At 36.8% G+C, this 25473-nt stretch overlaps 1 protein-coding gene and 1 long non-coding RNA gene across 2 annotated transcripts; one reads left to right on the top strand and one right to left on the bottom strand.

Moving 5' to 3' along the window:
* The first annotated feature begins 13924 nt into the window (after positions 1-13924).
* LOC5565436 (alanine--glyoxylate aminotransferase 2, mitochondrial) lies at positions 13925-25448 on the top strand. The gene is given in 15 exon segments (XM_021850905.1): positions 13925-13970; positions 14070-14197; positions 14199-14222; positions 14224-14238; positions 14240-14272; positions 14274-14312; positions 14314-14370; positions 14372-14490; positions 14492-14756; positions 14758-14803; positions 14806-14844; positions 14847-14899; positions 14964-15077; positions 23682-23816; positions 24986-25448. Coding segments are annotated over 15 exon segments (1236 nt in total). The 3' UTR covers positions 25109-25448.
* LOC5565416 lies at positions 15896-17735 on the bottom strand. Its single transcript, XR_002502637.1, has 2 exons — positions 16531-17735; positions 15896-16021 (listed from the first exon to the last, which is right to left on the bottom strand). It is a non-coding gene; the product is annotated as an uncharacterized LOC5565416 (long non-coding RNA).
* Positions 25449-25473: the final 25 nt, after the last annotated feature.

Below are 25473 nucleotides of genomic sequence, written 5' to 3'. Positions count from 1 at the left end.
CCTTGATAAAATTTGTTTAAAAACAAAAAATGTTACTTCATGAATCTCTTCAGTTCTATGAAATTTTCGTCGAATCAATTTAATTTTTTAAAGGATTTTTTTGTTCGTCTGGCAATTCCACTAATGGCACTTTCATACAAAATAATCAACCTTATTGGACTAGATCTCAAGTTTTTTTTTTATGGACCGATTTACTAGAGATGGTCGGGTGTCACATTTTAAAAACCTAAACCCGACCCGAACTCAACTTGTTTTAGTTTTTTTTAAACCCGGACCTGACCCCGAGATAATAATTTAATACAAAACTCGAACCAGAGAAAAAAATGTTGCTCAAACCCGAATCCAATTAAAAACCCAATAAAAAGGTGTGAAACCCCCGAATGTAACCTGAGATTGAAAATATGGTAAATTAATATTTTCTGATGAATAAGAAAGCTTTTAGGATGTCATTCTGATCACAATGCTCACCGAGTCTGACCCAAACCCAAACCTGACAAAAAAAAAAAAATTTTTTTTTCAAATCTTAATCCGAGTAGAGTGATAAAAAATTTTATAAAGTGGAGTTATCAATTAAAAATATAATCATTTTATCTGAAAATATCCAAAGTCTTAAACAAAAAATATCGTAGGCAAAATTGTTCATCAACCATGAAGCTATTCCTACAATTTGTTGAGTTATGTCCAACATTAGAATTTGTCAGAATATGCACATGGGCGTTGCCAGGATTTTCATCATGGAGGGGAAAGCAACCTCAATGTATTCTATCAAATTTATTGCTTCAAAGATACAGTATATGACCTCATGAGTGTTTTTCTATAATTTGCTGCAGAGAATGCTCTCTACTTTCGAAGACTTCACAACAATATTTACTTTTAAATTCCTACAGGAATAACACGCGGATTTCGTCTTACAATTTCGTTCAAGAATGTTCAAGAATAACTGTATTCCTTATTACTGTATATTTCACTATACTATATTCTTTTAGTATTTCATACAATGATTCTTCAAGGCAAACTTTCTGATATTTTTTAAAAAATCAACACCAATAACTAAACCAAGAATTTAAAAATTCCATATCACCAAGATTCTTACAGAAATCTATGCACGAATTTACCCAATATTTTTTATGCAAACTCCTTTGAAATAGTAGCATTAAATTTCACACCAGTCCGTCTTGAGATCCATTGGAGTGTACTTAAAATAAATACCTACAAAATTTCATCTAGAGATTTTTACATAAATTTTTCCAAGAATGCTTCGAAAATTTATTCAGGTTCTTCATAAGAAATTCCTCCAAGAGAAACTCTAGAATTCTTTTAGGAAGCCCTCCAAAAATTTATCGAGGGTTTTAATCTCTTGCAGAAACTTGTGCAGATGTTTTTGGTGTTGGTGTTGTTATAGATAAATAGAAGTAAATCCTGATGTAAGCATTAGACGAGGTCCTGAAAAAATCTCTGATTCAATAAGAATTCAATCCTTATGCATATTTAAAATATATTCTCATGGAATATTCATGGGGGAATCATGAGAAAAATAATTCCTTGGGATTTATTCCTTGGACAAAACAATGAGATACATATTGAATGTAAATATTGAAGAAAATCAAATTATGTCACTTCAGGTACTTCATATTAATTATTATTTATTTGAAGCATTGGAAGTTTCTTAAAGACTAGCGGTGATGGTTTTCAGAAGTCCTCAAGAGAACTGCAAAAAAACAGTTTAAATTATTGTAAAAACCTCCTCTTGTAAAATCCAATAGTTTTCTGACAAATATGCATTAAAAACACATTGGAGGTATTGCTAACGACTACCGATGACGAAATTTGAAGTACTCCGACAAACAACTTCTGAAAACAACCGCAGAAGAAATTCTTTTGAAACAGAAACAGCTAGAGGAATTCTAGATAGAATTCCTGGAGATTATGTGATACTACCTTTAAACGCGTTTCTGGGGTCAATTCGATTTAGATAGCTTGGCTGATGCTTAGCATGAACTTGGCATAAACCTTGTGAGGTTTATTACATAACTAAGTAAACTTCAAAAATTCTCAAGAAATCAATCAGTATGCAATTGTTTTATAAAAATAGATTCTGAAGGTATTTTTTGTGCAATTCAAACTCAAGATTAATTTCGGAGGTGAACAGAAGGCTGATTTAAAGTCGAACACCAAGAATTTTCCAAAACGTGTACTATGACGCAATTTTCTTTTTATTCCATTTATTTAACTTTTGGAAATCGTTTGAATCCTGGAAAGTAAGCGAAGGACAAACAACCATCACATATAATAAAGCTAATAATAATCTTACAGTTGTTCTCCTTAGGACAATCTTAGGAATCTAATTTGATTTTTTTCCTTGAAGTTCTCTTAAGAAGCTAAATGGATTTCAGGAATTTATTGTTTTGTCAAGTTGTGTATACTATGTCAAAAATACTTATTAAATACATTCAATCCAAAAAGGAGACGATCAATACTAGTACTTACAAATTGAATATTATTTAGGCAACGTATCTTGTCAGCGTGAATTTCCTCAAAAGATAGTACCGAAATGCGGTACTACGGTACTAACGAAGTAACATTGATCGGAGTGTCTCTCCTAGTAAGAAGTTCGAATTATCACTTATCGATGGAATATTTTCAATGCACGTATGGTGCTTCTCAGTAATATATTCATGAGCTAGTAAATTAAACTTTTTATAAAAATTAAGTTTCATTCATGCGTAAATTTTTCAACTTTTCAGAACAATAATTTCCATTTTTATGATGGATGACACTAACCAAGATTCATATCTCACATGAGTTCTGTAAATTATGAAAGTAAGGAAAATGTGGTGTTTACTAATTATGACATTGCCGGAAACGATTCCATTGTCGAAATTTTCATAAGTATTTTCAAATAACCAACATTGACAATTTACTATGAAGAATGTAGAATTCTTTAGGCAATTGACTATATGTAGGCGTATACCGCGGCTCGATGTGTTTTTATTTTTTAAATAACTTAAAAAGTAAATTACCTGAAAGAGTTTGACCTTCATATTCGGCTTTAGGGGCCATAATTTAAGTAAGTAACGTCATTTTCAATTATACCGATCCTTGTTTACTTGATCACCCAAGTTACCCCATATCAGCTAAATCAAAAAATCTCACAAACATTTTTTTTAGCCATGCTTAAATCTTTCAAAAAACTAAATAGAGGGAGATCCCCCAGTACCGGACACTTAAGCCACTAAATTCATAATTTGAAAACTATTGATTGTATGGGCTCGTGTTAACCATTTATGATAAATATTATCATTTTTATAGTGTACAAAAATAAATTTGAAAATATAAATATGAATTTTGACAATGCATTTTGATGATGTATTTTAGTACCAAATTGATCGATCTTGAAAGGTGGCACCCAATACCGGACACGATCTGGAAATGCTTCGAATTCTGCAAATTAATCATCATTCAATGTGTACACTATAGGAATAGTTTATAATTACCAATTCAATGCATTTGCAACATTTACAAGAATAATTTGAGTCTCTCTTAGTTTGCAAGATGCCTTTCAAAAACCTCTTCCATATATGATGAAAAATAGCACATTTTACGATGTTGTTCTGAATGTTCATTCTTCTTAATTTATTTAAACCATGATCGACGGAACCCATGCAAAATGAAAGTTTTTTGAGACACTGACGCAATAATTACAGAGATATCATATAAGAAATCAAGCTGTCCGAAACTGAGGGACAGGAGGTGCTTAACGAAAATTGTAATTTGTCCATATTTAGTTCAATTATGGTACAAAATACATTCATACTATCAAATTAGGATTATGTTCGATCATGCTTGCGTGATCAAAAGTATTTGTTCATATTCAAAATAATTACTAAAAAGGCTCAAAATTAAGAAAAAAGGTTAATTTTTTTAAGATTTTCAAACTTTTCTAATTTATTTAAAATGGCATGCATATTCAAGGATGTGATATTCTACGCAAACTTTAGTCTACATAAAAGCTTTCTTTTCTACTAACACACCACCTTGATTGGACCATGATTTCTCAATGTTTGACTTTGTCTGGTATTGGGTGCTGTCCGGCGTTGGGGGATCTCCCCCTACAGTATATAGTCACGAACGATGGATGCAAGTACTTGTTCTAAAAATATAAAACTAGCAACATTTGCGTTTTCAAATGAAATTTTCAATGAATATCCAAAATACTGATCAATGTTACCTCGGATTACGGTATCTTCTTCTTTATTATATAAGTTTTTTTCTATGTTGGCACGTACTTTTGTTAGCACTCCATCTGAGAAAAAACAATGACATCTCGTGACTAAATTGATAAAATCGCAACCATTTAGAAATGACTTCTATATTGCTGAATGGTAGCGATTCTGCTGTTTGCAATAAGTTTTTTTATTTCGAATTATTTGGTGGATCAAATATTATTGAGAAGCCCAAAAGCAAAGGGGTGTTAGTGAAGTCCTGTTTTGTGGATTTCTCTTGAGTGATGTTTTCGTTCAACAGGAAAATGTAGAAAATTGGTATGTTTTTGGTTGTGTGAAGTGAAAAAATGTTAAAAAAAAGTCCAAACCAGTATTTTTTTTATACGTATATCTTTGACATTTACACTTTGAGATATCAATTTAAAGTTTCAATTTACTATCTCTAATTTAAAGTAATGCGTGCTACGCGCAACCATTTAATCCACAAAAGTGTGCAAATTAATGTAGGAATCTTTGAATGAACTTTTGATCGATTTTTTTAAGTTTGCTCAAAGGTATTACAAATAAGCTTTTGAGGAATGTTCGCATAACTTCAAAGCTTTCCTTGAAGAAATTTTCGAATGATTTTTTGAAGGAGTTTTATTGTTGAAAATATAAGGGTCCAAAGTACTGAAATACCTCACCGCTGTTAATTCTAAAATAATTCAAGAAAGAAATACAGTGACCCCACGCAGTTGAATCACCCACAATTTATGAATCAGCAGACTCCAAAAGACAAAATTATTATCAAACTTGTCACAAAACATTACAGAATTATTTTTACTGATAAGAAACTAAGTGTAAAAGTAATTCTGTGATGTTTTGTGACAAGTTTGACAATAATTTTGTCTTTTGAAATCAGCTGATTCATAAATTGTTGGTGATTCAACTGCGTGGGGTCACTGTATTTAATGAGTTTATAATCTCAAGACTAACGTTTGGATTAATCCTTGGGAGCTTTTCGTTAAAAATCTCTTGAGGAAAACCCTCAGGGAAGGAATCAGTTGAGGATTATATGGTAGAATTCATGTAGTGATTCAAAGCAAAAATCGTAGAAGAAATATCAGGACGATTATTTTATGTATTTGAGCCCTCTTAACAGAATTTCAATAAAGATAATCAAAAAAGTAGATTGGCAAAGCAAGCTCTAATAACTGTGAAAGTGCTCATGAAAACACTAAGCTGAGAAGCAGGCTCTGTCCCAGTTGGGGCGTATTACCAAAAAGAATAAGAAGAATAAAAAAGGATCTCAAAAGAGGTGTTGGTTGATGTTTTGGCGATACTCATAAACATCGAATTGATTATTTAAAAAATAGGGCAGTATCCCTGATAAAAACCTCCAGAGGAAAAAATCAGGAGGAAATACCGAGGAAAGTATCTGTTGAAATATTTTCGGAGAAGACATATGTGAAGTTCGTAGATGACTATCAAAACTACAATAAAACTAAACATTACACATTCTTTGAAATTGGATTAAGGTGTAAGAAAAATGGCTCAAAAGTCAGAACTTAAAAGCAGTTTTCTCATTTTAAAACAATAAATTGATGAAAATAACAACACACAGCCTTTTTATTTGGCAAACAAAAGAGCTGTTTGTTTTAATTTTCTTCGATTTGTCTATTTAAAAAGAGAAAACTGCTTTTTCAGTTTTGACTTTTGCGCCATTTTACTTGGGCCTTAAATGGACAAATTATTTAATGTTAAGTTTTTTTAGTTTTTAATCTCGGCTGGTTAGCCGTGAACGATAAATCATAATTAAAAAGTGTCTTTGGTGAATGCTGTGCAGGATTCTTCCGATATTCGTGGAGAAATAAGTTAGTATTCCATGGAGGAAGCTCTGCTAAAATTCCGGGTTAAATTTATGAATAATTGCTTATGCTTTTCAATGAAGAATTCCTAGACAAATCTCTAAAAGCTATGGGTTTATTTCAGGCCTTATTTTTCTTTTATTATTTTAATTTTTTTAGCAATATCGATTGTTATTTTTATGTTAGTTTTCTATTTTTATTGCTTATTTCTATCGACTTACCGTTAAACAACATATTTTCTAGCGATTTTTAATTTTTAGTTTTACATGTATTGCTAAAAATGTTCAAACTATTAGTTATGACTAATTGTTTTGTTGATTACTTTTCGATAAAACACAGAGTTTTTCTCCTTCTTATTTGGCTGCCATTGAAAAAACTTCATCAATAAAGTGTGTAAACAACCCTTCCTATAAATGTGTGAACCGGTTGCATTCCATACAAACGAAAGACGACGCAGCGCCACACAGTGCTTCGAACGTATGGCCCTTGGGGACAAAAGTCAGAACTTGATGTTTAATGCGGTTTTTGCCCTACGAAGTTGAGGAGAAAGTCGTTATACCAAAAAATCTCATTATTGGCATGAATGACACATATTACATCAGTAATGGCATAAGTGGCTTATACGTCACGTTTTACATTTGACACCATAGAACAGTGCTCGATTTCAAATAAATGTTTCAAAATAAAAACGCATGAAAACGTACTTGGTCGTTTGCATAAACGATGTATGTGATATGCGTAAATGTAAAAGTGTCTCAATAACCAAATTTTTATAAACATATTAAAGCACGGATTATTCCCAACGACTAAAATCAAACCCAATAAAAAAGGTTATATAAATTTATTTTTATTAGCAATACAATTAATTTACCAGCTATTAATCATCCAAAAACATATCAATCGAATCATTATCTTCTTTTCTACAAAAGATAGTTGAAATGTCGTGGGTTTCTGTTTGATGATTATTAGAAACAATTGATACCTAGGCTACGAACGCGAGCTCTTCAGGTTCATTATTGTTGATAAGATATATATATAGGTTTTTCTTGAACATTCATTGAACGGTATGAAAGGCCTTCCCATGCAGCTTTAAAGCCGAATAGGAAAACTCTGCATCGCCAATTTCTGTTGGCGCGGAAGCAAAACTGGCTTTGCTAATCAGTCGGAGTTCTGCTTCACAAAAGTATCGTAAGATCTCTATATTTACCCCATTTTTGGTGTATTTTGCAGCAATAAAATTTGCTAAACGTATTTCACTTGTTTTAAAATATCTAGGAGAAAGAATCAGTGCTATAACAACCGTACATGAAATCCACAACATGATTTTTTCGAATACGTGGATTGGCAGAATACCATGGCTTGAAACAATCTTTATTGATGATTGTGGCAGCATAACTTAAAAATCATAAAATGACATACAATCGGCAAACATATTGCAGCTGGAATCACTTTCAGAATTTGAAAAATACTTCAAATTTTATTTTAATGTGGATTTCAGAAAGGTACTTTGAGGTACTTTTTTGTATGGGCTAGAAGAAGATAGGAGTTTTAATTTTCTTCTGTATTAAAGAGCTTATGTTCAGAAGCATATTTTTCTACAATTTATAAAATATATCACAGAAAATTTAATGGAATGACTCCTACTTACTTGTTTCAACACGATCCTTAACGACTTTCACTTTGAAAATGTGATTAGTATGGGAATAAAGCAAATTAAAACGGGATTGGATTGACACAAAAAACAATAAATTATATATAACGATGAAACAACTTGTCAACACCTGGTGTTTTGGTTGTTTTGATAAGTGCACGGATGTTCTAGTATCTGTATTACACGCTCAAAATATATGTCAACATCATGGCCTACTTGATTTTTTCGAATATGAAAGTTGATTTTTTGACTTTTGTCCAAGGGACGAAGCACTGTGCGCCATATCGATCTATTTATAGCAACTCCACGAGTGCAATGCAACGGCAACTGTTATCATCCTCTGTTTTGGCCATTTTTCCTGTCATCCGCAAAAAAGATTGTTGATCAGCGTGCATCTGGTCATTGACGAGGTAGTGAGGCGCACATGGAGACGCATTCACTCTAAGTCAACTTCGTACGATCACACCTACGCTCGGCGCGCTTGCTTGGATGTAAACAAAATTGACCTTACCCGTGAATCGTAGTAAGCGGTGCATCTACACCAACCGAACCGGTATCGATTTCCATCAGCGAAATGAGAATATATTCCCACTGCATGCTCTTCTAAACGAATGCTGATCAAAACTTGATTGTTTCTATATAGAGATAGCAAATGTTAATATTGTGTGAATTCGATGTAATAGCTGAGTCACCATAAACAGAAACAAATCAATCAATGTGTATACGATTAAGTACATTTCAAATAAGCGATAATTCACTTGCAAATTAGATTTTTGATAGTGGATGAAGCGTACTTGGTGATGACTCTGGCTGATCCAATATCAAATCCGATGGTAAAACAACGCGTTAAGGTGAAACAGCTTGGCTTCCAAATTCCATAATGTACTGAACTTTGAAGGTACAAATCTCGCGAAAGAAGCATCTAAGGATAGTGTTATTTCTATTCTAGCTTCGTAGAACAGCAGAAAGTTTAAGAGAAGATGATCGACTTCGTACGTTCATTATTTGTGCAGAAATCGTGAGTATGGGCACAATTCGGCCATTGTGACCGTTATGATTGGATTCCGACATATTTCACCTTAATCGTAGTACCGATAGCGATAAGCTGCTGCTGGAGTGCCAGCAAACCAAAAATGAAGAAGCTCGAACCTACCGATGAAACCTGTGCAACGCTTGTGTAAATAAAGTCTGAAGAGTATGTAAAACTTTGACCCCACGGTGCTGATAAATGTGAGAATCGTATAGACTCCACTTGAAGTGAAACATAAATATTGTGCGTCACCATATACCACCAGCATTGTTACGGCAGAATTTCGCTCGAAATGAGATAGGATCGTGCAGGCCAACGGTCAACGTTGTTGATAGATTTAAAAATACAAAATAAATGCGAAATGGGTATTTATTGCTCTGAAAATAGGTCTGTCGCTAAAAAGTGGTCGAATTAGACTCCCTATTGCGATGAACCAACATTTTAGTTTTTTTAACTGAGCTCTACATCTTCTTGTTTTGACCAGATTTGACGCAAACACCATCTGTTCGCCGGGTTGTTATCCGGAAATTTGGCAACCATTTCTTGCCCATACCTGTCCAGCTTCGAACACCTTCTAGATCTAGACAGGTATTATGTCTTTACTGCGTCCAACTTTCATTAGTTTACGTTCCAGACGAGTCTGCCACCGTTCCATATTTTTTCCGAAATGACGTCACTCGCGGAGCTAACAAAACAATTGGATCTCCTGAAATTCGTAACTCGACTGTCAATTTGGCGCTCCGCATGATCTCTTCAAGCATAATTATGTTTATCGATGTGGTTCATCCAGTGGTGCGTAAGGTTTTGGTACCGTAAATTTGAGTGAAGTTGATCACATTTGAGCGGTTCTGTTCTATAATACCTGGTAGGATGGATATATTATCGTACGTACTGTTTGGAGAACCGCGAATAACTAATGAAAGTAGATGAAATAACCGAATTTAGCACTATTACATTTAATTCCACTAGAGTTTGTATCCTTTGACAGATTCGCGTATTTTGACCTCAACTGTAAGGTCGTTTTCAGTGTCGTGTACTAGAATGGACTTTATTTAATTTTTTTTTTGCTTTAAAGTTGATATAATTCAAAAATGGCTACTTCTATAGAAGTTGTTCATATCATCATTATGGTTTACAATAATTTCAATATTTTTGTTGAATCATCAGAACGTATTTATTTTGACAAAAAAAAATGGAAATCGACCAAAAGTTGCTCGTTAAAAAATTCTCCATCATGAAACTTTGTCATAAACATCTGTTTAATTTCAGAATTCTATGTTGTAAATTTAAAAAATAATCAGAATGGGGTTATTGTGTAATTTACAATTTAAATTTCATTTTTTGAATTTTTAATGGAAAAAAAATAATATTTTTCTGGTCTATATTTTATTTGTGTAGTCCAAACGGTTCACTAGAACTTCTTCTTGAGTCAAAATGATCGATTTGTCTATGGAAAAACACTCATTCTACCATTCTAAAACGCTTCATCCACTATCAGAAACTTAAACGAACTTTATGTAAACTGAAGTTTGGTCTTATACTTAGTAAGGGAGCTGATTAAGACAAAACAGGCCCTTTTATTCGGACTTTTGATAACTTGGGGTGGCCTCACGGAAGAGGGGAAAATATTTTGGAGAAAATCGTAAAATTTTTACTAACAATTAATAATTTCGTAAAAATAACACAGCGCAACAAAAATGACGAGTTGAGACACGCAATCAAGGATCAAATTATGTGTCTCTAGTAGATTTAGGGTTGCTGAATCTGATGCCATTCTCAGAAATGTTCCAGCACGTCACAATTTTAGCTACAGTTCACCAAAGTTGCAAACATCTTAGATACATATTTTTGGTCCGGCCTTCAACCATTCATAGAAGAAACGTAACTTCATTAGACCTTCAATGCGATCAATCAGCTAAGATAAGTTCGAAGAAATATCTTATGCTCTTTCAACAACTTCAAATAAATATCTGATGTGCTCAAAACTTCCTAGCGTTTCTCTTCGAACCATTGTTTTCCAGCAGTCCTTAGGCAGTGCTACTCGTATACATTCGCTACACCTGGTTGTTTAAATAGCATTAGATTGTGCCATGGTGGGCGTCGGTACCGTACATCGTTGATGGCGGATAATTTTGGCCTCACTTTTACCACCACCAGGATGTGATCCAAGTCAATATTAGTTACCGTAATTTCGGGTGAAATTGATCATTTTTCACGGTTTTTCTTGTTTGATTTCTATAATGTTGGAAATTCCAAAAAACTGAAAACAAGTACGAAGGTAAGTCTCATTGGCTCAAGTACCGAAATTTTCTAACAAAAGTTATTTTAGTGCTAAAAAATATCTCTAAAATAAAAAATCGGGTGTTGCCATTTCGGGGTGAAATTGATCACTTATCAATGCAATTACTGTTAGTTTACAAAACAATTCTACACAATAAATTTGAGCTTCCTGAATCCGAATATGCTTGTTAAATTCTTAACAATACAATATTTATAGAAATAATGAATAGTAAAATTTCAAGAATTACGCAGAAAACACCTAAATGTATGCAATTTCCTAAGGAATTTCCTGATATCCAATAGAAATTCAATTATTTCAACCAAATGAGCGAATTGGTACGTGTTTTGGTTATGAAATCTTGTTTCGGGATATATCCTAAGTATTCTCACAAACTTTCAGGATTATACCGTGTTCAAATCCCTGTCTAGAACTAGAAGTTTATAGATATTTGTCAATACTGCACCGTACATGATATTGAAATTTTACATTATTTTCATAGAAATACACATTCTTTAACGCAAAAAACTTCACAACATACAATTTGACAATACTTACGACAAACAACGTTTATTCACTACATGTTACATTGATATTTGTGCTCCATTAGGAAGATATAAAATCGAGTGGCACTGTGATCAATTTCACCCTCCTGATCAATTTCACCCGAATTTACGGTATGTCGAAAAGTGCTGCCCAGTGTTAAAAGTGTGTTTTTTTTGAGGTTCGGTCTAGATTTACTGGTGATGTACTAAAAGAAACACTTCCAATTGAGGCTCTAAATTCCTTTTTTGTCCTGAGCGATTGAATATTATATGATGATTTTAGCTTCGTCATTTGGACAGTGGTCGTACTTGCGTCCAAGCTCCAGGCTTGAAACTTGATCATTTTGTACGAACAACGTTCAATGCGTACTTGATTCTGTCTAATAATGTATTTACATGTGGTGATGTGTTTTTACGGTTGGCTTAAAGAGCCCAGGTTGAAGTCGGTTTCAGGAGGACCATTCATTTCATTTTTTTCATTTATTTAGTTAAAATCTAAACAGATAACACTGAATCAACAATTTAATGCCACAATACTCGGTTCGTGGCCGCATCTCTCCATCCTCGGTTCTGCCCCACGCTCGCCAAATCGATACGCACTTGATCCGCCCACCAAGCTCGCTGCGCTCCACGCCTTCTTCTACCAACCGGATACGCCGCGAAAACCATCTTTGCATGGTTGTTTTCCAGCATTCTTGCAACATGCCTTGCCCATCGTATCCTTCCAGCTTTGGCCACCTTCTGGATACTGGGTTCGCCGTAGAGTTTGAGCGAGCTCGTGGTTCATCCTTCGCCGCCACACACCGTTTTCCTGCACACCGCCAAGGATCGTCCTAAGCACCCGACGTTCGAAGTCTCCAAGTTCTTGCAAGTCCTCCTCGAGCATCGTCCACGTTTCATGCCCGTAGAGGACTACCGGCCTTATGAGCGTTTTGTACATGATACATTGGTGCGGGTGGAATCTTTTTTTAACCGCAGCTTCTTTGTGGAGGCCAAAGTAGGCCCGACTTCAACTGATATGCGCCTCCGTATTTCAACGGCTAACTTTTCAAATGTTCGGCCGAAATCGTCCATATCATCCGCGAAGCAAAACCAATTGACAGGATCTCGTACAACAGGCACGAAAGTTCCATCACCTTGTCGTAGTCCCCGGCGGGATCCAAACGAACTGGAATGTTCGCCAGAAACCTTCACACAATTTTGCACACCTTCTTCCATCGCTCTTATCAGTCTCGCGAGCTTCCCGAAGAAAGCTGTTCTCGTCCATGATTTCCATAGCTCTACGCGTTCGATACTATCGTATGCCGCATTGAAATCGATGAAAAGGTGATGCGTTGGGACCTGGTATTCACGACATTCTGGAGGATTCGCCGTACAGTAAAAGATCTGGTCCGTTGTCGATCGGGCGTCAACAAAGCCGGCCTACGACTCGTTTACTACAGTGGCAGACGACGGAAGATGATCTGGGATATACTTTGTAGGCCGCATTTAGAATGGTGATCGTTCGAAAGTTCTCACAAATCTAACTTGTCGCCATTCTTGTAGATGGGGCATATCACTTCTTCCTTGCACTCCTACGGTAGCTATTCTTTTTCCCAGATTTGAGACTATCAGCCGGTGCAACAAATGGCTAGCCTCTCCGGCGCCATCTTCTTCTGCTTCCACCTTTCGATCACATCTCGCTCGTCCCGTCAAAATGCTCCCGTCCTTATCCCTGCACGTCTTGGCTTCGCGGCACGAAGCCATGGCCCCTAAATTTCCCGGAGGACCAATAGTACGCAGTCTAGCTTAGAGTCCCTCAGTGGCATGATCATCCGACCTGACATGGAAAACAGACACTGTTGTAAACCGCTTGGTTGCATTGATACAGAATGCTCCAGATTTGCAAAACCAAACACGAATAAGTTTGTGGTCATGGTATAACCTCGTCGTTTCGAATATAGAATTACAGTAACGGAATTTAATTTTATCCTATATTCACAATAACTGCCCTACGCCATCCTTGAAACCTATATCTGGTTCATTCTGGCATTGTTGTCCGAAGACCATCATAGGTGGCCGCACACATTTCTTACTCAACAATATCGCTACTAAACTATGATACCATATAATTTAAATTTTATCTTCAACTTCAGCTCCCTCCTCAGTTGCTACCATCAGGAGATGTCTGTCTGCACAGGCCAGTACCAGTTTGAGCGTTAAAGTTCCGAACAGCCCAATCTAGCAAGGAATCCCTTGCGTACAAAAGCACAGCTATGAAAAGATTACCACCATGCGCAAGCAGCATCTCACCCCAAATGTAACCTCGTACTAACAAAAAGCCACTGCTGATCCACAAGGGTAGCATGCAATGGCTGTTTCGATCAACGAAGGACGCCGCTATCTGGACATGTTCGGTGGAATAGTCACCGTTTCAGTTGGACACTGTCACCCGTGAGGACACTCCTTAGATCACCGTAGATCCAATATCTAAAATTATGTAATTTTAATTTCAGGAAAGTCATGCCGCTTGGAAGAACAGATGAACACCCTTTGGCACACTACCAACATTTACATGCACCCGAAGATTCACGAGTACGCTGAAAAGCTGCTATCGAAGCTCCCAGCCGATTTGAACAACGTGTTACTTCGTCAACTCCGGCTCGGAGGGCTAACGATCTAGCAATTGATGATTGCTCGACTCTACACCGGAAATAGCTGAGATCATCAGTTTCCGCAATGCGTACCATGGAGCATCAACCTTACACTATGGGTTTGACTGCACATTCAACGTGGAGGTATCCTTTGTCGGGAGTTAGCAAATGGAATAATCCACGCTATGAACCCTGATCCATATACGGGCATTTGGGGTGGTAAGAACTGTAGAGATTCACCGGTTCAAACCACGCGTCACTGCGCTGCCCCGCGGATCAGTGCCTGGCCAGTGGGCGTACTATGAACAGTTGGAACAGATCTTCAAATATTCCTTACCGCGTGGTAAGGTGGCAGCTATGTTTGCCGAGTCGATTCAGGGAGTCGGTGGAACCGTTCAGTTCCCCAAAGGATACATCAAGAAGGCGGCGGAACTGGTTCGCGCGAATGGAGGACTGTTCGTGGCAGATGAGGTTCAGACGGGTTTCGCTAGGACCGGTGAGCACTATTGGGGCTTTGAGGGGCATGATATTGTGCCCGATATAGTCACGAATGGCGAAGGGTATTGGAAATGGATTCCCAATTGGGGCGGTGGTGACTCGCGGAAGGTGGCTGAAACATTGTCACAAGCGTTGCATTTTATACTTATGGAGGGAATCCTCTGGCCAGTGCTGTTGGCATTGCCGTGTTGGATGTGAGTAGATAGGACTTCAGGGAGGTGGGATTCGAAGTTTTATTATTTGGTTTTGGCTCTCTAGGTTATTGAGGAAGAAGGATTGCAACGGAATGCTCGTGATGTTGGCACGTATCTGCTTAAAGGACTAGAGAAACTACGGGATAAATACGATGTCATCGGAGATGTACGAGGAAAGGTGAGATATGTTTGTTAAAATAAATCTTCGAGCTATTTTAGTAGAATTTCTGTGAGTAAATGAAAACCGAATTTAGTACTATACCTTTTTATTCCACTAGAGTTTGTATCCTTTGACAGATATGCGTATTCAAGACCTCAACCGAATCTAGTACACGACACTAAAATACGACCTTACAGTTAAGATTAAAATACGCGTATCCGTCAAGGAATACAAACTCTAGTATAATTAAATGATATAGGGTAGGTGTACCAGTTATGGACATACTGGTTCCCTATTTCGCCATCCGGGATTGTTTGAATGTTTTCACATTTTGAAAAATTTTGTGTGTTGTAGTAGTAAGATTTAAGATATATCTTGATGTTTAAACATTCAAAAACATTTCAAATGTGAAAGTTATCTAAATTTCTCGTATGGCCAAATAGGGAACCACTATGGCCATAACTGGTACACTTTCCCTAGTACAAAGTTTAATTTTAATTTACCTGAAGATATTTTTATTTATTAAAAACCATTCCAGAATTCACCTTGTGTCACATCTAATTCTACATCGACGTAGGATTCCCTCTTCGATAGTAATTTCTGCTGGCATTGGATGTGATGCTGGATGCTGCATCTTTATGCATATTTCTTGCGAAAATTGGATTATTGAAAGATGAGTTCCCAGTGTATTCGATTCCCGATGGATTGAAGTTTATATCCACAGTTGAGTCATCATTGGCGTTGTTGGGATCGGCAAACCGGGCAAATACGAAGGTGGAAGTGAAGAACGTTCTGTTTCGAACCATAGCCGTCAGATGGGGAACAATTTTATCGTCGTAGTAGAATGCATATAGGATGGTGAAGAACATTGATACAACCAGCAGGGAAATGAACATAACTAGGAACAGTTGACCGCTTTGATACGGGATGTGGGGATGACCTGCATGGAGAACTTTAATGACCTGGAAAAAAGTATAATGTTTTAAGGTGTTACCATACTCCAATAAGGTGGCCCATTATTATAGAAAAAAAAGTAATTTAAATATCCTAAGTTATAATCCCTTAATTTGGCCCTGCAGAAACTACATAATGTGGAAGTATGGGCAGAATCCATTGATTTTTAAGGGGGATGTTAAGTATGTTCACACACGATATACGCATTCAAAAATGGAGAAGAGACTGAAAAAATCTGTAAAGTTGTCCGGTTCCACCCGGGGGCAACACGAATTTTGAGTTATCCCAGTCATAATTACGGATACAGCGCCATTTATGGCCAAAAATGTAATTATATTTGGGCGATTTTCTCATACAAAGTTCAAGATCTTTTAGCCATTCCTTAGACTTCATCTATTCTGCTCAAACCTTTAGAATAGCTCCTGTTGGTCCATACTATCAACTTTGGGATGTAACTAAAGATTTTTTGCCCTTTGATAATCATGGGCCACCTTAATATACAAACAATATCACATACCATTTCGAAATCGAAGCGCGAAATAGGGCTCCAAATTTTTCATCAACTGAACGCTCTGCTCAGCATACTCCCTTTATGCCACGATCACCAACTGCAGCGCATGGTTTTCAACACTAATGTGATACTCTAACCTCGGATTGATCTACGTCTGATGATGTGATTTTCCGATTCAATTTCCGCGAGAAATCACCTAAATCCAAATTATCCTCCAAATTGCTCAAATCCACGAAGAGCACACTTCCGCATATGGCACAACAGTGGGCCTTTCGGTATGACGGGGTTCAAACAGAGCGGTACAGGACACACTTCATTGGAACAAACTGCATCAAAGGACCCAAGTCGATTGGCAAGGACACTTTTCTGGACTACCACATTTACCCTCCGTAACCAGTGTTTCTTCCCCGTTGTAGAAAACATACTGACCCAAGTCAGAGACCAAAAAAGCGAACGAAACTCATCCAAGCCCGTCGTTCCTCCCATAGCTGACATCTTTCACCTCAATCGCCGAATGGTACTGGCATGTCGATCGCGATGGACTTTTCCAAACGCCACAGATTCATACTGACACGGAATGCGCTCCAGATGTGGCGTGGCACTATTTGGTTCCGGGACAACTTTCCCGGAAGCAATCCACCGTTTGCCAGTTGGCAGTTGAATAGTACGGGCTTCCTGACCGGAGTTCTGAATACAGCCGCTTCGCGCTGCTTTCGGTCACTGTCGAAGTGCAGCGAAAAGTCCGTTTCAGGGACGAGAATTGCACCGGTGCTGGGCAGAATCATGTACTCCACACTGAGACTGGTGGGAAGTTCCACCAGTGCGTTTAGTTTCGCCGGATATTGGATTGGCTGGCCGAATTTGGGCAGTTCGTTGGACTGCCAATTGGATGCAGCGTTGAACTCCAGATTATTCCGCCATAGTTTCGTTCCGATAGATAGATGGACAGGAACTAGCAAAGCTTAGTAATAGATTGGATGTGATCATCGTGACTTACTGAGTAATACTGCTCATTCTAGTAGTGTGTTAGCTAAGCTAGAAGGGGGCGTATATTTAAAGTGATAGCAAGATGATTAGCGCTTGTGTATAAGCGGCACGTATCTGCAGAGTAAGCTAGCGAGGAAGAAAAAGATGCACTTTATCCGGATCAATGGATTACCTGCTTTGCTCTGTCCACAGTTGATCAGCAGAAGTTTTCTCGTTTCATTTTGTATGGGAAAAGGCATCTAACTACAAATTTCTCGTAAATAAAAGCATTAATCGAAAAAATATTTGGTAGGCGTGATAGTCATTATAGTACAACCGGTACCAAATATTTTTTCGAAAATAGTTCCCAATTTTGAGAAATAATTCGTTAGATGTGTTTCGCCATACAAATATTTTTCGCGATACCTTTTAGCGATTTTTCGCGTATAGACACTAGCGCATGTAACCCATTCATGATTTGTATTTTTGCATGAGAAGAACAACCTGCAAAGTAATGAAGTTTTGCATCATTTACGCAGTTTTTCAGTTAGGATTAAAATATTAATAGGGTAGAAGCATCGGTTTTGGCCATACGCCAGTTGTAGCCATGGTGAATTATACATCGTTTTACATAGCTAATCAGCATGAAACCTGTTGTGTTCAATAGATTACATTTACATGATAGAGCTACATTCATTTACTCGTCCGAATAGATTCAAAACATGAAAAACAATTGAAACATTTTCTTAGAGAGAATTTTTGGAAGGCTATTGGAGCTCATACGAGAGAATTATTTTTATTACTTTCCACAGAAAATTACTGTTTATGTGGCCAGAAATAAATAAGCAAAATATGTTTGCTGGAAACCATTGCTAAGGCCTAGATAGATTCATATTTTCCACGATTCTTCCAATAAATATAACAGAAAAGAAGCTCGAAGAATTTAAACAACATTATATCCAAATGACCAATCTTCCTAAAAATTATTGTTGTGGGAAAATGGCAGCCGAAAACATAAAAAAAAATCCATACTGAAGCTTTTAAAAAAGCGTATTCGTTTTTTTTTTCTATCTTTATTAACGAGATTTTTAGCCCTGGGCTAGTTCATCTCGGGACCAACGGCCTTACTTCCCTTCCGAAGGAAGTCGTCACTAATTTTTTGTTTGTGACTATCTCGGGGATGGGATTCGATCCCAAGTCCTCGGCGTGACAGGCGTGTGTTCTAACCACTACACCAGGTCCGTCCCCAGCGTATTAGTTTTTCTTTGATGTAATATTGATTAAAACTCAATGAAACTTATTTTCAACAAAACTAAATAAATTTTAAAAATTCAAACATCATGAATTCATAGTTTTGACGAAATTTGAGATGAACTTTGAATGTGACTCTTTGAGGATTTCTTCACGTATTCATCCTCGTTCTTGTTCGAATCCACTTGATTTTGCTGACGTAGACGGGAATGCAAAACGGTTTTCGATCGAAAGAGCACACAATTTTTAGTATAAGTTTACGATAAATCTGGCATTTCCTTTTTGTTAATAATTTTATAATGATTTGGCACCAAATAATTTTTCTGTATGCTTTTCCGTCTTCGCTAACTCTTGTGTTTAATGAATTTTGGAATTTGAACATGAAATATGTAAGATATCTTAATCTTAGAATTACAGCAATCAGAAAAATTTCAAATTCCTAGCATTTTTTAAGATTTAGTACCGATATTCTAATGAAATTGCGGTAGAATTGTGAGGAATCCAAACTTCCTCTGAGATTTTATAATGGCATGTTGAATTCCGGTGATAGATATGGGATTCTAAGTATATCTGTGGTATTCTCGCTATTACGGTTGGACTTCTGGTAGTATCCCTGCTTCTAGAATTATAAAATTAATTCTCACAATAGTGGTTACATTGAGGAAGGGTTTTTTTTCGGGACTCTGGTAGTAATCTCTAAAAACTCCGTTTAAAATGCTTATGAGTCCAGTAAGATTGTTGAGTTCTTATTAAACCCTTGTGTTTCATTCGGGCCTACCTTAGCTGAGTGGTTAGAGTCCACGGCTACAAAAAATACCATGCTGAAGGCGTCTGAAGAAGAAGAATTTCCTTGGATTCGTTATAATCTTGTATTAAATTTTATCCGGTGGGCATGCTGAGATTGAGATTGAGGGTTCCCATCAAAATTATATAGATCCTTACCAATATCACAAAAAAAATCCCATCGAAAATTCTAAAGGTTTATACCAGGTCTAAAGATTACCTCTGCAATCACACCGGAACTGAAAATCAACGGAATCTCAGGAGATTTACAATTCCAAAGATTGACATCAGAATTTCAAAGAATTGCACCACAATTTTCAGGCAGCCCAGAGAAATCTCAGAAATAACGTCTCAAATATATGCAAATAATTCCAAAATATTTATAACCCGATTAAATACCGGATTTCTAATATTTCCACAAGAATCTCAGAATGGGTTTCAGAATCGCAAATTTTTATAACAAATCCAAAACGCCTATCCGAACCCCAAAGGATTCCTAGTAAACAACATAATTATCGTAATGCCAGGATTCACATGTGAACGTAGTTCTACGGAAATCTAACCGGAATCTCAGAATTTTATTTTGGAATCTCAAAATGGTTTTTAAAATTTCAGAATTTCTACGGAAGTCTTAAAATATCCTACACCATATCAAACCTCACATGGTTTCCCATGATCTTTACTCAAAGTTTAATTCTTCTTCTTCTCTCTGGCGTTACGTCCCCACTGGGACAGAACCTGATTCTCAGCTTAGTGTTCTTATGAGCAAAGTTTAATTATTCTATTCAATTCAACAATCTCAAAGTAGCAAGCTCCAAAGCTAATTACCAGTAGCTTTGTAGTAAACCATACCAACGCGTTGTTTGTAATATGTTCGAAACCTGTAGCGAAGTAAAATGACACAAACATCTTCCACTCGTGTTCCACATGTAGCATTTACTACCGAGAATGTAGTAAACTTAACTTTACTACATTTTATTCATACCGTCCAGGATTTACGAAAACCCGGATACCGGTTCCAAAGTAGTCAAATACATCCCACACATTGCATCTCACTCATAAAGTGTCTTTTAAAAGCATCAATTTTGATGTCCCCAATGACAGTATTTACTCATCTTCAAACATTGACTTCGCAACCGATTCCCCAGAAAGTCGGGTACTGATTCCAAAAATAACCACATGGGTTCTACGCTATGCAGTTCAGCCGTGGAATGCGATATTTTCAAAATCATGAAGTGTGACAATATTCATTGAATATTATTCAATCACACTCGAAGATTGACACCGGGAACGGTTACTCGAAAACCATAATATACGTTCCAAAGTGGTCAAATAGGTCCCGGGCGTTGCATTCATAGAATGTTAGATCTTTAAAAATCACGAAGTTTGAGATGTCGCATGACAATGTTTACTGATTTTCAGGGGTCTATTTTATAAGTCGAGTCGATCAAAATGATTCGACTGGAGTCACTGTCGACCGAAAAAATCACTCGACTCAGCTTTGTCATTCGATTTTTTCGACAGTTGTCACTCTATGTGACTGGATTAGTATGGGAGTCGACGGGTGACATCTGAAATATGCATGCTTGCTTTGATCGACAATGAATACAGACGAGTCACATGAATCTACTCGATTTACAAAATAAGTCCCTCAATAATTGACCACAGTTCCTCGGAAACCCGGACACCGGTTCCATACAGGCCAAATGGATTTTGTACTGTGCAGCTCAATCAAAGAATGCAATCATTTAAGGGGGCAGGATCCGTCATTGATTTCGGAATTTTCAAAAGCAGTTTTTTCGTTCAAAATCAATAAAATTTACAGGAAAATGTGTTCACTGTATTCTATTCTCCAACCGAAACACAGTGAACATATTTTCATCGAATTATTTTGACTTTTGAACAGAAAAACTGCTTTTGAAGTTTCGATGATGACGATGATTACGATGACGGAGCGTTGAACGTTAAAAAATCATGAAGTTCGATTTGTTACATGACAGTATTTACTCAACTTCGAAGATTGACCCTGGCACCGGTTACCCGGAAACCAGAATTCCAGACTGGCCAAATGGGTTTCTGTACTGTGAGAGTAGATCAATCATAGAATGAAATCATTTGCAAAATGATGAAGTTTGATGTGTTGCGAGATGGTATTTGGTCACCTTCGCAGATTGGCCCTGGAACTGGTTCCTTGGAAACCTGGATCTCGGTTCCAAAGTGGCCAAATAAGTCCCAGGCATTGCAGCTTATCCATAGAAGGTGATAACTTTTAAAATCACGAAGTCTGATGAGTCGCATGACAATGTTTACTGGTTTTCAATAATTGAGCCCGGAACCGTTCCCTCAGAAATCCGAATATCGGTTCCAATGTGCCCAAATGGGTTCTATGCTGTGCAACTTAGTAATAGAATGCAATCATTTGACAAATCATTAAGTTTAGTGTGTCGCATGATCATTTACTTGCTTCCAAAAAATGGCCCCGCAGCCGGTTCCCAGGACAACCGCGTAGTGTAGTGATCATGATGGACTTCTAGACATCCTTCCCCATCGTTGTAGATTCAATAATTGTAAGAACTCAGATAATAGCACATTGCAAATCCACTTTTTTTAAAAATTGGTATTTTTGAAACACCCAGTTTGATTCCGGAATAACTCCGGAACCAGGTGGCTAATCCTAAAATTCTGACCAAGCCCTCAAACTAGAAGAATCCGCTTCTTATCTCTAAATTTGATTTAAAAATATAGTAAAACAAAAAAGTTACGTCCATAAACGTGTTTTTTCCAACCCCCCTAGGTAACGGAAAGGTTAAGGAATTTGTTCGACGAGTTGACAACTCAGACCCCGAAGTAGTGCAAATCAACAGCATTAGTTGCGATCAACAGCATTAACAGCGAAGTTGAATAATTCAACAACCTTTTCCGCGGGATGGGGTACCTAGAACAAATATTGATATTCTTGAACAAATCGTTGATGCAAGTAATCAATAGCTCAGATCAAAGGGCATGTTTATCTTAATCCGCTCACTTTTAATCAACTTCAGTTCATATAAAGTACTTTATGTTACTTATAGTGGATGATATATGCCTTCAAGTAAGAAATAAGTTCGAATTGAAGTTATTCTAAACTTTCTAGTTTTCCATGAGTTCATGAATTACTCTTTCGAGAATCAAACTCTGGTAATGTCTGTAGCGTTGTCAATCAGCAAAAAAAATCACTGGAACTAGATACATAAGTACCAAAATTGAGCTTTGAAGTTCACTGCTTAAATACCGTTTTGTCTTATATTCCGAACATGACTCACATTCCAAACAGTGGCAATTTGGAAGGAAAAATGGAATATTCTCAAATTTTCAATATGGTAGAAGTGTAACGTAAATTAAATGATCATTCTGTGAAAAAAATTAGTGATTTACTTTGAAAATCGCTATTACATGTTCAGAGTTCGGAATATGAGCCATGTTAGGAATTTAAACAAAACGATAAAATCCAAACTATTTTCTTGGAATAGTTGACATATTTCTTCCGCATTTGTTGCTTATTTTTGGTGAAATTATGTTATGCTTTGCTGAATGAACACTTAGAAACAATCCAAGAAAATTGAATAAAGAGTTTTTATTTGAAATTTTAGCTGACTTCCTGGCCAAACACATAGAAGAAATTCATAAAACAATTAAATTTTAGCCCTCAGTAGAATCTCTATCGAACTTCACAAATAATCGAGCAGCCATGGCTGTTGTCGTAATTAAATTAACACTATTTTCGGTAAAATTACCAAAAAAAGACACGATACGTTGATGCTTTCAGTGGACATTTTGTCCTTTGAAGGAAGCAGCACACTAGACTACGAAATAGCATGCAACGCCCAGTGGTACAGTCGAAAAACATCCCTGACGGAAAGTTTCTGGTCTGAGGCGGGAATCAAATCCACACTCCTTAAAAACCGATGCGGCCTGATGCCTGGTGACACTAAGCGCACGGATACGAAGAAGATTGCATAAAAAAAATTGTATTTTCGGAAAGAAAACTATTGAATTATTCTAGAAAAAAAAAAACATTTTATTGATAAAGAAAACGAACAACTATTTTTATACTCTAGCTTATAAGATTTTAAGAATGATTTCATACTCAGCTGATGCTAATCTCTATAACATTATAGGGACTGATGATCGGTGTTGAGCTGGTAGCGGATAAGGAAACACGACAACATCTCAGTGCACCACACTTTGTGGAAATTTGGGAGATGTGCAAAGACATGGGCGTCTTGTTCGGAAGAGGCGGTTTGAATGCCAACGTAAGTACTTTTATTCCCAATAAAAAAGATAAATCCTTTGAAACCACGTACCAACACAGTTTAGCGTTTGAGTGGGACATATGTTCAATTGTTTCTCAAGAGAAAAATAGTCTAAGGAAATATTCTTAAAACTGAGACTTAAAAAAATCATTGATTGGTCAAATCCGTTTGAATACAAAATGACTATACCATTTTAAAAATTCTGTGTAAAACTAATGTCATTTCAGAATTAAGCTGTTTAGCCTAATATTAAATACGTACTACAAAGTTTAAGCCACAGACAAACAGATGTTACTCTCCTTAGTAAGTATATGGAACATCACTTTCTAGCGAACATATTGTCATCTGTTGATCGATTCGCGTGAAACACTTTCGATTATGATGAGTGTCAGTTTGTCTGTGGTTAAGCTAAAACCGTCCCGATACGAAACTAAAATTTAACTACTGTCCTACGCTATTCTTTCTCTATGTTAAGCTCGTATCCCTTTGGTTGGTGCATCCTTTAACTCCTTCTGTATTTTTTTTTGCACCGTGGTGCTTCCAACAGGTACTTAGAATTAAACCACCGATGTGTTTAACTAAAGAAGATGTCGACTTTGCCTTGCAAGTGCTTGACGCTGCACTCGAGCGCCACTCTGAGAGTGCTCAAAAACTAATCTGAAACTGACCAAAAAACGTTATTCGGATAAACTTTGAACTAACACACCACACCACTTCAGAGCACCAAAGCTAAATTGTTAGAGTCAAACACATTTCGGAAATTGGCACAAATATAAGATACCAGAAAAAAAAAACACGAAAAATTATTTGCTTCGGTTATCTGAAACATCCTAAAACCTATAGACAAAGTCCTATGGCCCTAGACATCTTCCAACCTGCGTCAGAGTAGTGTAGCTGCTAATCAATCCTGAACAAACAAAATGGCGGTATCCAATAGTATAAGTGTAGTTTGTGTGTGTGTTTGTCTGTACGGTTGAAGGTAATATATCAAAAAGTCTGAACATCCAGTGAAATGTCCAATGTCGGCTTTCGCGATATGTTTTCTTCAGTACCACCTCACCCCACTTCACCAACGCGGTCCTAATCCATTACCACTGTTTGAAACTAACCCCGATGGCCACTCACCCAAACTAAATAACTATGGCTCTAAACTACGATTTCCATTTCAGGTTATAAGACTGAAACCCCCCATGTGCGTCAATATGTCCGATGCAGAATACGCCCTAACCGTGTTTGACTATGCCTGCCAAGCCTACCAGAATAAGCGGAAACGTGGCTGCAGAAAGAGTTAGTTTAGAAAACATCGTTGTGTGCATTCCGGAAGCTCTGTGATTTAAAAAAAAATGAATGGAAAATTTCTAGTTTATAAGTACATATAGTAGATGTAAGAAGTCATTCCATTCTTCGACTAGTACTGTGATTCATGATAATAGAGTAACTATAAACGGCGATTCGCACATATTGCCAATACAATTTATGGAAAATGTGAATCGTCGAAGAGCCTAAGATATGACCATCATTTTATTGGCCACAATGGTCAGACATAAGCTATAAAGTTCAAGCAGTGCAATCTATCATTCTGAAACGTAACAAATGCATTCCATTTAGAATACAACAAAAATATGATTTTAACCTTTTGAATATGCGTAGTATAAAA

Source organism: Aedes aegypti, chromosome 3 (assembly GCF_002204515.2).
Source record: "Aedes aegypti strain LVP_AGWG chromosome 3, AaegL5.0 Primary Assembly, whole genome shotgun sequence".
Classification (NCBI taxonomy): Eukaryota; Metazoa; Arthropoda; class Insecta; order Diptera; family Culicidae; genus Aedes; species Aedes aegypti.
This window is presented reverse-complemented; position numbering and strand designations above follow the sequence as displayed.